We start from the raw sequence: 12,548 nt of genomic DNA on the forward strand, positions 1-12,548 counted from the left end.
AGAAAGACGGAGGTTGAGGGGTGACCTGATAGAGGTCTACAAGATTATGAGGGGCATGGATAGAGTGGATGGGCAAGCACCTTCTCCCAGGGTAAAGGGGTCAGTCACCAGGGGGCATATGTTTAAGTTCTGTGCGGCAATGTTTAGAGGAGACATGTAGGTTTTTTTACACAGAGGGTGGTGAGTGCCTGGAACACGTTGCCAGGGGAAGTTATGGAAGCAGATACATTAACGGCGTTCAAAAGGCATCTTCACAAACACATGGACAGGATGGGTATAGAGGGATACGGCACAAGGAAGTGCTGGGAGTTTTGGTAAAGATTGATATCATGACCAGTACAGGCTTGGAGGGCCGAAGGGCCTGTTCCTGTGCTGTATTGTTCTTTGTTCTTTAAAACAAAAGCATGTGTTAGGTGGGCGAGTTTGTGGATTTTGAGTGGTCCACTCCAAAATGCTACAGTGCATCAACCTCTCAGTGGTCATCATGTGTAACCATTACATGAGAGAGGTTCGCAACATTTTTGTAGCTAATGAGGTCTATTTAAATTTGTTTTGAAGTGCCTGAACCCTCCGCAGGTATCAATGTTTTCGCTATAAATGCAAATTAGTTCTTATAAACTTCTTTTGGTACCATTACATGCTTCTTTAACTCCAAAAATGTTAAGGCTCATATGGCCCGACTTGCGCTCCCAAATCCTATGCACTCATTGCAACATACTGACGCCAACAATTGTAATGATTATTCCAGAAAGAGAAAGTGAATCTGCTTGGCTCACAGGGACTTCAGGTTCTACCTAGCTTGAGCAGCGAGTACAGTAGTAATCGTGGCCGCAGCACTCTTGGCCTCTGGGCTTTGCTTCGCTCTCGGCGAAAGACGAGGGGCCGATTTCGGCAGAGCTTCCAATGGATTTTCCAAAATGTTCCTGGGCAAAGGGTAGAAAGAGGGAGAAAGAACACAAATTGCAGAAAGGGAGACGGAGGGTGTGCGAGAGAGGGGGAGGGATGGGAGAGCCCGCGAGAGAGGGGTGGGTGGAGCAGTGGAGGAGCCCGTGAGAGAGGGGGAGTGGCAGAGGAGCCGCGAGAGGGGTTGGGGGAAGAGACCATAAGAGAGGGGGAGGGAAGAGCCTGTGAGAGAGGGATGCGTGTGAGAGAGGAACCCGCCAGAGAGAGCGACTTACATGGAACAGTACACTACACAAATATATTTAAAACTGGATTTACAAAATGTGTTATTTTTTCTAAATAAACTTAAATCCTTGAATTTATACAACATGAGGCTGTTGGCCTATCATACCTGTGCTAATGCTTTGCGAGAGCTCTGCAATTGGCCCAACTCCCCTGCTCTTTCCCCATAGTCCTGTAAATTTCCTCTTTTTAAGTATATCTCTGATTCCCTTTTTAATGTTGATGGAATCTGCTTCCACCACCCTTTTTGGCAGCGCCTTCTGGGCCACAACTTGGCAAGTAAAGCAAATTCTCATTTCCTTGCCAATCATTTTATTCTTTACTGATCATTCAGCGAGTGAAAGCTGTTTCTCCTTATTTACTCTGCCTGAACCCTTGCTGATTTTGAACACCTCTCTCAAATCTCCCCTGAAATCTTTTCGATTCTACAGGAGGGCAATTTCAGTTTCTTTAGTCTGTCCATGTAACTGGAGTCCTCTGCCCCCGTTAGCCAGGACTGTGCACGACCTCAACCCCTGTACCTTTCCAAGATTGCGGCGACGTAGACGGTGGGGCCCGTAGCTCTGGCAGGGGCCGGGGCTGGTGGTACGGCAGCCAGCGCTGGAAGTTCACAAGTTTGTACGCCCACTGATTGCATCCCTGCGCCTAACGGGCGAGGATCAGTTCCAGCAGCATGAGGTGAAGAATTTGGCGACTTCGATGACATCTTTGAAACTGTCTCTTCTGCGACTTCGACGAATCTTTACATGTGAAATACAATTGGGTGATGAAAAGGAAACTGAAGGCACACACACTTCATCGCCAACGAGATCGGACTTAACCTGGCATGAGATTAGTCATAGAGGTGACAGCACAGGAAAGGGCCTTTGGCCCATTGCGTCTGCGCTCGTCGAAAACAACCACCTAACTGTTTTGATGCCATTTCCCAGCACTTGGCCTATAGCCTTGTATCCCTTGATATCACAAGTGCATACCTAAATACTTCTTTGTTATGAGGGTCTCTGCCTCCACCGCCCTTTCAGGCAGCGAGTTCCAGACTCCCACCACCCTCTGGGTGAAAAAGGTTTTCCCTCACATCCCCTCTAAACCTCCTGCCCCTTACCTATGCCCCGTGGTCATGGATCCCTCCAACAAGGGGAAAGGTTTGTGTGTTCTTCTTCTCGCCGTGTAAAACGGGAAAAGAGGGGATCTTCAAAGGCATCTTTCCGAAACCATTATTAACTCACAGCAGCATCGGACCTTTCCGCTCGACAGCAGGAACGTTAGAGATGCGTCGGCGGCTACGCAGCATCAAAACCCATTCCGGATTTTGTCTTTCCCCCTTGCCCACTTTACGGTGCGTCGTAGACACCCAAAATGGAAATAGTGATTGCAGGTTCAAGTAACAGGCTTCTGAAACAAGCAGGAAAGTTTTCTGGAGGCAATTCTCAGTTGGCCGTTAGTGGGGTTTTTAAGCCCAGAGTCATGGTCTCAAATCCCACATGAGGTGGTGACTCATTTTATTTAATATTGCTTATTTGCTACTTTATTTGTGAAAGAATATATTTATTTGCATAAAATAAATACATTTGGCTGTATCCAGAAAAGGTCCCATTAAAAATGAATACCCCGATGTGTTTCTGGTAAGAACTTTAATAATAATGACAAAGGAACAGGACATTTTGGTCAATCCTAACATGATTCTGTTTCACGCTAACCCCTAATGCCAGGTTTCAGTTTGTATTTCAAAACTCACATTTAGCTTTTCTGCCTCGTTACGAATCAGTCACAGACTGATTCTCTGTGCCTGAGTCTTCAGCCACACACGTGCAGGAAGTGCTTCCCCTTACTGTTTAGACATAAATAAATGCAGCTTCCAATAACGTATCATCCGACCAGGGTGATGCGACTGTCAATTCACACGAGACGATTAGTAGAAGTGAACAGCGGTTTTAATAAGCTAGATCTGTGCCTGCCTGCGACTGATCTGTACTGAGTGCCGCCTACAGGCTGCAGATCTATGTACCACCCCTGAGGGGGCGGAGCCACAGGCGGAGCCCACAAGGGCAACAACATAATACAATACAATACAGTGGTGAATTGTAGCAGCAATACGTTCACCACACAGGGCTTTTATATTCATCATCTACTCCGACATCCTCTCGGCTGGACTGAAACGATCCCACTTCCATTGTTTTACAGAACAGGAGTGGAGCTCTCCCCCTTCCTGGGGCAGAATAATCCGCTGGGGTTTGGAGGGTGGCGCAGACGGTGCGCCCATTGGAGCTGCCAGCCAATCCGATTGGCTGGCAGCACCCCCAATCCCGGCCACACCTGGGAGGCAGCAGGGAAAGCTGCTGGGAGCACAGGTGAGGAGTGGAGCCCAAGGCCTCGGATCCCCAGAGCTGGTAAGCCCAGGATCTTGGCCCTGGTGATGTCTGGGGAAGTTAGAGAGAAGGGGGGCAGTGTGGATGGGGAATGGGTTTACGGGAAGACGCGGGTAGGAAGGAAGGGGTTGTTCTGCCTCAGATTGGGGGGAATAGTGGGGGCACCCTGTGAACGGCAAAATGCAGTCCCCAAAAGAGTGATGCCCCCCCCTCCCCCCTTCCTGCACTTTAACTATTTATGGTTAAAAATCGTGTTTCCCGCTCTGTACTCACACCAAACAGGCAATAGCACGAAATGCTCATTATTAGGGTCAAAAGGCTGAGTAACAAGCCCAACTGACCCTTGATTACTGATTAAATAATGGCCGATTTCAGCACCCGCCCACCTACCTTTTACCCTGTAATAGGGGCTGGTTTAGAACAGTGGGCTAAACAACTGGCTTGTAATGCAGGACAAGGCCAGCAGCGCGGGTTCAAATCCCGTACCGACCTCCCCGAACAGGCGCCGGAATGTGGTGAATAATATTGCTAATAATCGCTTATTGTCACAAGTGGGCTTCAATGAAGTTACTGTGAAAAACCCCTAGTCGCCAAATTCCGGCGCCTGTTCGGGGAGGCCGGGACGGGAATTGGATCCGTGCTGCTACCATGTTCTGCATTACAAGCCAGCTTTTTAGCCCACTGTGCTAAACCAGCCCCAGAAGAGGGGCTTTTCACAGTAACTTCATTGAAGCCTACTTGTGACAATAAGCGATTATTATTATTATATGCAGGTGAGCTCGGGGGTGGGCGGAAAGGTGATGGGATGTGCTCCCCGCCCACAACCCCGCGGGAAACATGTCCACCGGGCAGGCAGTAAAATCCAGCCCTGGTGAATATGCCTCCATCAGTCAACATCACACGGGCAGATTACCTGCTCATAATCACATTGCTCCTCGTGGCAGCTTGCTGCGCACTAATTGGCGTTTACTTTATGAGAACACTTAACTGTTTGGGTGTTAAGTGCTTGGGACATCCAGAGGGGGTGGAAGATGCTGTGTACAGTGAAAGCCTCCCCCCACTTCGGTACAGAGGTATTATTACAGCTTGGCCTGGCAACAATGCAGCGCTTCATAAGGTCACCCGACTACACTGAATATAAATCCCCCCCCCACACACCCATACAATCTTCTTTACCAACAGGCAATACACAATCGTTTGAGAAAAGCGCAGTTTCACTCCGCAAGCACCCATTGTTAAAAGTCAGCGTAGGATAACCAAACGCCAGTGTAATAGCGTACAGTCAATGGAAAACACTACCTAGCTGTATTGATCTTTACAGTAGAAAGAGAGGCAACATAGGCTTTGGTCTTTGGGTCGCACTTGATCGGGGGCGGATGGGGGGCACATTTGGGTAAAGCATCTAAAGGATTGTTCAGGTATATCTTTCTGAAGAGGAGGAAGAAGAAAAATAGATTAAAAAAAGACAAGAGGAGACAGGAAAAAACGGCTAATTTGCTTGGGACACAAATATGCCAGTGCAGTTTGAAACAAACAGATTGTACTCCATAGGATGAGGTAATGGGAACAGTGTTTCCGCTAGTTACATCTACACAAACTGGGCAGGAGCAGCAGAACCGGGATAGGAGAACTTTAAACGCCCCAAACCATTCGTGCCCTTGTTTTCTGCAATTCATATTCAAAACATTTTTTTTTTTTTTTGTTTTTTTTACACACAACAGTTTAAAATTTAATTGGCCTCTAGCATCCCCCCCCCCCCCCCCCCCCCCCCACACAACCCCCTCCCAGGTCGAAATGGAGAGCTCATTCTCTCTGCCACACAGACGCGAGGCACATTTTAAAAGTTTCAGTCAGGTCAGAAGGCATTCAATATACGAAGGAAACTACCTGGCGATCACCAATGGCACTACCAAATGCTTCCGCGTAGCCTTCAGTAATTTTCAATGATTTTAAATCAGACGATTCACAGGTGGGTAACTGGGCATCCAAATTAAAAATGCTTCCCTTTGACAATGCACCCATTTTCAGAGGTATTCCCGTACCAGCCTCCCCGAACAGGCGCTGGAATGTGGCGACTAGGGGCTTTTCACAGTAACTTCATTGAAGCCTACTCGTGACAATAAGCGATTTTCATTTCATTTTCATTAAAACTGCACCAGGTTTACGCTCTTTAATACATCAAAGAATGGCTCCGAATGGAAAATAAAGTGCATTACGTTCCATTAGCGGTAAAGCAAAAAGTGCAGAGGATACTGGAAGTCTGCAGAGGGATTTAGATAGGTTAAGTGAATGGGCTAGGGTCTGGCAGATGGAATACAATGTTGACAAATGTGAGGTTATCCATTTTGGTGGGAATAACAGCAAAAGGGATTATTATTTAAATGATAAAATATTAAAACATGTTGCTGTGCAGAGAGACCTGGGTGTGCTAGTGCATGAGTCGCAAAAAGTTGGTTTCAGGTGCAACAGGTGATTAAGGCGGCAAATGGAATTTTGTCCTTCATTGCTAGAGGAATGGAGTTTAAGACTATGGAGGTTATGCTGCAATTGTATAAGGTGTTAGTGAGGCCACACGTGGAGTATTGTGTTCAGTTTTGGTCTCCTTACTTGAGAAAGGACGTACTGGCACTGGAGGGTGTGCAGAGGAGATTCACCAGGTTAATCCCAGAGCTGAAGGGGTTAGATTACAAGGAGAGGTTGAGTAGACTGGGACTGTACTCATTGGAATTTTGAAGGATGAGGGGGGATCTTATAGAAACATATAAAATTATGAAGGGAATAGATAGGACAGATGCGGGCAGGTTGTTTCCACTGGCGGGTGAAAGCAGAACTAGGGGGCATAGCCTCAAAATAAGGGGAAGTAGATTTGGGACTGAGTTTAGGAGGAACTTCTTCACCCAAAGGGTTGTGAATCTATGGAATTCCTTGCCCAGTGAAGCAGTAGAGGCTCCTTCATTAAATGTTTTTAAGATAAAGATAGATAGTTTTTTGAAGAATAAAGGGATTAAGGGTTATGGTGTTCAGGCCGTAAAGTGGAGCTGAGTCCACAAAAGGTCAGCCATGATCTCATTGAATGGTGGAGCAGGCTCGAGGGGCCAGATGGCCTACTCCTGCTTCTTTTTTTTTTTTACATAGAATTTACAGTGCAGAAGGAGGCCATTCGGCCCATCGAGTCTGCACCGGCTCTTGGAAAGAGCACCCCACCCAAGGTCAACACCTCCACCCTATCCCCATAACACAGTAACCCCACCAACACTAAGGGCAATTTTGGACACTAAGGGCAATTTATCATGGCCAATCCACCTAACCTGCACATCTTTGGACTGTGGGAGGAAACCGGAGCACCTGGAGGAAACCCACGCACACACGGGGAGGATGTGCAGACTCCGCAAAGACAGTGACCCAAGCCGGAATCGAACCTGGGACCCTGGAGCTGTGAAGCAATTGTGCTATCCACAATGCTACCGTGCTGCCCCACAATGCTACCGTTCTAATTCTTATGTTCTTATTATGCTGTCCCATTTCACTGGGTCATCAGAGATTTTATATCTGTGATTACACAGTAGTTAGCACTGTTGATTCACAGCGCCAGGGACCCGGGTTTGATTCCCGGCTTGGGCCCCTGTCTGCGAGTAGTACCTGCCCGTTCTCCCAGTGTCTGCGTGGGCTTCCTCCGGGTGCTCCGGTGTCCTCCCACAAGTCCCGAAAGACGTGCTTGTTAGGTGAATTGAACATTCTGAATTCTCCCTCAGTGTACCCGAACAGGCGCCGGAATGTGGCGACGAGGGGATTTTCACAGTAACTTGTAAGCCTACTTGTGACAATAATAAAGATTATTATTTAGGAGCAAGTTGGAGCCTAATCTAACCAATGTCATTTTGAGGGCTTCTTGGGTGCAATTGCCCCAGACAGAGAAAACCTGGACTATCTTTTTTTTTTACAAAAACACAGCAAAATCGCAAATTGTGACAAGACTTGGGGGGATTTTTTTTTGTACCGAATAGGTGGTGGTGTCGAGAGAGAGTATGAGGCGTGCAGGCCAGTTGGTAGACTGACTGGCATCTGAACTGCTGCTGCGGAGACCACAGAGGCAGGAACAGGAGCTGCGAACTCACCTTCACACCTAATAGGGGGTCACTCAGTGGTGATTAATGGTTTCTCAAGGATGGAAGATGAAAGGGTGATCTGATCGAGGTGCTTTGAGACGATTAAAGGGACTGGGTTAAACTATCTGGTGAGAGGGATTCCAGAATAAGGGAGGCCGAACATTAAGCTTTGAGCCCGGCCATTCAGGGGCAATTCTCAGGAAGCACCTCGTTGCGCAAAGGTAGTGGAATGTGGAACCCACTTGCCTAGAATGCTGTTGACGCTTGGGGAGGGGGGTGGGGGAGGGGAGGGGGTCAATGGGAAAGGTCAAAACTGAGATTGAAAAGATTTTTGTTAACAAGGGTATTGGATTGAGGGGCAGAATGGCCACCCACTGTTCCCATGAGTGAACGCCCAAATTTAAAAGGAACGACCTGCATGTGTGCCAAAGCCCCCTGCTGAAAATCCTGCAGCTTCCCCATGCTGATCAAACCACCCGACAGACGAGAGAGAAACTGCGCACACAGTGCGTGAAGGTTTGGTCATTTCCCCACATGCGTCACGGCGCCGGCTCGTTCTGTACCTCTTTGCGCCTGCAGGGGGCGTGAATCCAGCAGCTTCCACTCTGGGGCTCGAGGTCGGTGGCGCTTCAGCGAGCACGGGGTCCTCACCGGTCTGAGTGCTTACCGAGTGCGCTGGGCGAGTCACCACATCACCTCCTCCAGGCGCGCACGGGTCTGCCTGGCGTGCAGGCAGTGTTTGCAGAGGCTCCTCGTTTTCGAAAGCGCTTATATTGTGCAAAGAAAAATTGTCAGTCGTTCGAGGTAAAGAAACAGGGGACAGAGTGGGGTAGAATTGGGTTCTGTACAGCATTCCTATTTCCCCATATTAGGTACATAAATATACTCCTGCTAGCATGGATTTAATAACAGCAAAGATTCATTTAGGAGGAAGCAAGATAATCACACGAGGGACAAAGGAAGAGAATGTTATGCTGGTAGAATTAAATGGAAGAGTGATAGGGGGCAGCACGGTGGTGCAGTGGTTAGCATTGCTGCCTCACGGCGCCGAGGTCCCAGGTTCGATCCCGGATCTGGATCACTGACCGTGTGGAGTTTGCACAATCTCCCCATGTTTGCGTGGGTCTCACCACCACAACCCAAAAGATGTGCAGGGTAGGTGGATTGGTCACGCTAAATTGCCCCTTAATAGGAAAAAATGAAGTGGGTATCTACATTTATTATTTTTTTTAAATGAAGAGGGATGGAAGAAGGCTTCTACAAACACTGGAATAGACCAGATGGGTGAATGGCCTGTTTTAGTGCTGTAAACTCAATGCAGTTCGATGAAATAATACCGCCCTTCCTATTGGCTCAAGTGTAGAAACAGAGTCATCCCATTTATCTACTAATTGCAAATTTCATTTGTTGAGATCTTTGTACAAAATTGTTTAGTTTCACTGAAAACACAATGTAAGGATCCTGCTTATCTGAATTTTTAACTGACTCATGTTTAGCGCTAAACTGTATTTAAGTGACAGTTTTTGCAGAATTATAGAATAGCTACAAGGCCATTCAGTCCATTTTCCTGTTATGGCTCTTTTGAAAAGACCCATCGAATTCCTCCCGCTCCCCTTAGAAACCAGGAACCCCCCCCCGTCAAGTATTTATCAGATTGCCTTTTGAAAAAGGACCTACTCAACAAATCTGGCGTTAAGATAGTAAAATTAAAGCCGCGTGTACATGTCACTCTAACTGTGGCTGAGCCAAGACTTTTTCCAGATCTGTTTCAACAATGGTGCAAAATGTAGATGAGTGAGTTGACTGCGAATCAACTCGGGGGAGAGGGAGCGTCGCTGGTGAAGGTTGGTTGAGCCCCGAGTACATGTGGCAGTGTAGCAGCCAGCTTGATTGTGTCATGGATTGCATTGGTGTCAACACCAAGCTATTGATAAGAGACAGAGTGTCGCTGGTGAAGATTGGTTCGAGCCCTGTAGCAGCCAGCTTGATTGCGTCATGGATCACACTGGTGTCCATATCCATTGAGTCCATCCACACCTCCCGCTGCATGGGGAAAGCGGGCAGTATAATCAAGGACCCCTCCGACCCAGCCTACTTCCAACTTATCCCATCCGGCAGGAGATACAGAAGTCTGGGAACACGCACGAACAGACTCAAAAACAGCTTCTTCCCCGCTGTTACCAGACTCCTAAGCGACACTCTTATGGACTGACCTGATTAACACTACACCCCTGTATGCTTCACCCGATGCCGGTGTTCTGTAGTTACATTGTGTACCTTGTGTTGCCCTATTATGTATTTTCTTTTATTTCCTTTTCTTCTCATGTACTTAATGATCTGTTGAGCTGCTCGCAGAAAAATACTTTTCGCTGTACCTCAGTACACGTGACAATAAACAAATCCAAATCCAACACCAAGCTATCGATAAAACTTCATGTGTGTTTGAAGTCCGGCACCAAAATGGAACTTGTCGTCATCAGGCCTTGCCGCTCAGTTCTAGGCTTGAACCACTTTTGGCAAAGCGGCAAAGGTTATCAGTGACTAACATCAACGGCAAAGTCACCATTCTCAACAGATGTCTAAAAAATATCACGGGTCTCGGTCTGTCATAAAAGCACGGGTGTTTATGGCAGATTGAACATGTCGTGAAAGGTGGAACTGTCTCAGGTCTCTTTTCTCACGTAAAGAGAAAGCTGGTCTCATAAAGCTCCGTAAAATTATGAGGGGGTTTGATCAGGTAGACGAGGAAAAGATGCTTCCAAATGTGGCGGACACCAGAACTACTAGAACCACAAAGAGAATAAATCCAACAGGGGGTTCAGGAGAAACCAGAGAGTGGCAAGTGGAACTCACTGCTGCAGACAGCAGTGATGCAGTGAAGCTGGATAAACAGAAGGGAGAACGGAATAGAAGGATATGTTGATGGGGTTGGAGGAAGAGTGGGAGGAGATGCCTAAGGGGTATAAACACCAGTATGGATACGGTGGGCCGAATGGTCCGTTTCCTCACTGTAACTACTTGGGTTTTAGCGGGACATTTTTTGGAGTCCATCCCCAACTTCTTGCAAAACATCACAACTGATAAAAGCGTCAGCAGCGGCTCAGTCTGTCGACCCTCGCCAAGTAATAAGATTGTGTGCTCAAGCCCCGCTCCACTCCGGGATTGGCTGTCACTCCCAGTGCAGGTCTGAGCAAGTGCTGCACTGTGTGTGTGTGTGTGTGGGGGGGGGGAAGCTGCCTTCTGGATGAAATGTCAAGCCCCTTTTGCCCTCTTAGCTGAATGTCAAAGACTGCACAGCCCCCTTTTTGCCACTCCCCCCCCCGCCCTCCCCCCATAGCGCCAAAATCAAAGGTATTAAAGAATGTGGGACAAAGGTGGGTCTTTGAGACTGTGCGTGGTTTAAACAGAACAGTCGTTGATCATGTTGAAATGGAAGAACCGTAGCTCATCCTTGATATCTGTCTTTGACCCATTGCCCTTAATACTTTGGGTCAACAAAAATCTATCATCCTCTTTCCGGGATCTTAAGATTATCTGCTCAATATCATGTTGTGGGAGCTTGATGGGTGCACAATGGCTGCCCCGCTTCCCACATTACAACAGTGACTACATTAGTTAGCTGTAACACGCTATGGGATGTCCTGAGGTCCTGAAAGATATTCTAGAAGCTCATCGTCTTCTTTCTCTATTTCAAAGAGTAAGCATTGATTCTGATCAGGAACTTCAGCGTTGCTGCTGAATGCTGCCTGTAGATGGCGATGTTGCTCAGCGCTGGTTACATCAATGCTCACAGGCTAGAACTTAACCCTGCAAAATAACTGATTGGGTCGAATCGGGATAGCTCACTGCACACCAGGGGTAACGGAGGCTTCCTGGGTGAAGTGGGGGGACAAATGCAAAGTGAGCGACGGTTTCCTGATGGACGAAACGGTAACAGAGTGGTTAGCACTGTTGCTTCACAGCGCCCTAGGTTCGATTCCCGGCTTGGGTCACTGTCTGTGCGGAGTCTGCACGTTCTCCCCGTGTGTGCGTGGGTTTCCTCCGCGTGCTCCGGTTTCCTCCCACAAGTCCTGAAAGACGTGCTTGTTAGGTGAATTGGACATTCTGAATTCTTCCTCCATGTAGCGACTAGGGGACGTTCACAGTAACTTCATTGCAGTGTTAATGTAAGCCTACTTGTCACAATAATAAAAATTATTAACTGTTCTGGCCAATATTTACCCCTCGACCCAAAGCAACTTTTAAAACAAAGTGACTAGCTCATTATCACTTTGCCACTTGTTTCACAGAATCTTCACTTTGCAGAAAGCGGACTATCCGGCTCAGCGGGGCTGCACCGGCTCGCTGGTAAGCGCCCTCCCTAGTTCCCACGCCCCTGCCTCATTAGCGTAACCTTGCACATTCTCTCTTTTACAGCGAGCAATCCGATTCCCTTTCAAACACCTCGATCGAACGGACCAGCCTCCACCACACGTGTGGGCTTGCCGCATGTCAGCTGGCTCCCTGTGTTCCCAGCAACAGTGAATAGGCTTCAGAAAGAACTCCGCTGGCCATGAAGCACGTTGGGCCAACCTGATCTCGTGAGAAGCGCCGCACAAATACAGGTTGGCTGGGAACAACGGGGTTCGGACGCAGAGTCACGAGAGGTTTTACCAGTTCGTGGTGTAGTGGTAATATCACTGGACTAGTAATCCAGAGGCCCAGACTAATATTCTACGAGGCTGTTTAACACAGGGCTAAATCGCTGGCTTTGAAAGCAGTCCAAGGCAGGCCAGCAGCACGATTCAATTCCCGTATCAGCCTCCCCGAACAGGCGCCGGAATGTGGCGACTAGGGGATTTTCACAGTAACTTCATTTGAAGCCTACTTGTGACAATAAGCGATTTTCATT

General features: G+C 47.8%; 1 protein-coding gene across 7 annotated transcripts in view; it reads right to left on the bottom strand.

Moving 5' to 3' along the window:
• LOC140408302 (PDZ and LIM domain protein 5-like) overlaps nucleotides 1-12,548 on the bottom strand; it is a 328,382-nt gene that overhangs the window by 90,845 nt on the left and 224,989 nt on the right. For all 7 annotated transcript variants that reach the window (XM_072495316.1, XM_072495317.1, XM_072495314.1 and 4 more), the window contains 4 exons: nucleotides 8,221-8,424; nucleotides 4,851-4,979; nucleotides 1,707-1,925; nucleotides 795-923 (listed from right to left, as the gene is read on the bottom strand). In XM_072495316.1, the coding sequence (XP_072351417.1) occupies nucleotides 795-923; nucleotides 1,707-1,925; nucleotides 4,851-4,979; nucleotides 8,221-8,424 (681 nt within the window). The remainder of the gene's footprint in view (nucleotides 1-794; nucleotides 924-1,706; nucleotides 1,926-4,850; nucleotides 4,980-8,220; nucleotides 8,425-12,548) is intronic.

This window comes from Scyliorhinus torazame, chromosome 3 (assembly GCF_047496885.1).
Source record: "Scyliorhinus torazame isolate Kashiwa2021f chromosome 3, sScyTor2.1, whole genome shotgun sequence".
NCBI classification, from domain to species: Eukaryota; Metazoa; Chordata; class Chondrichthyes; order Carcharhiniformes; family Scyliorhinidae; genus Scyliorhinus; species Scyliorhinus torazame.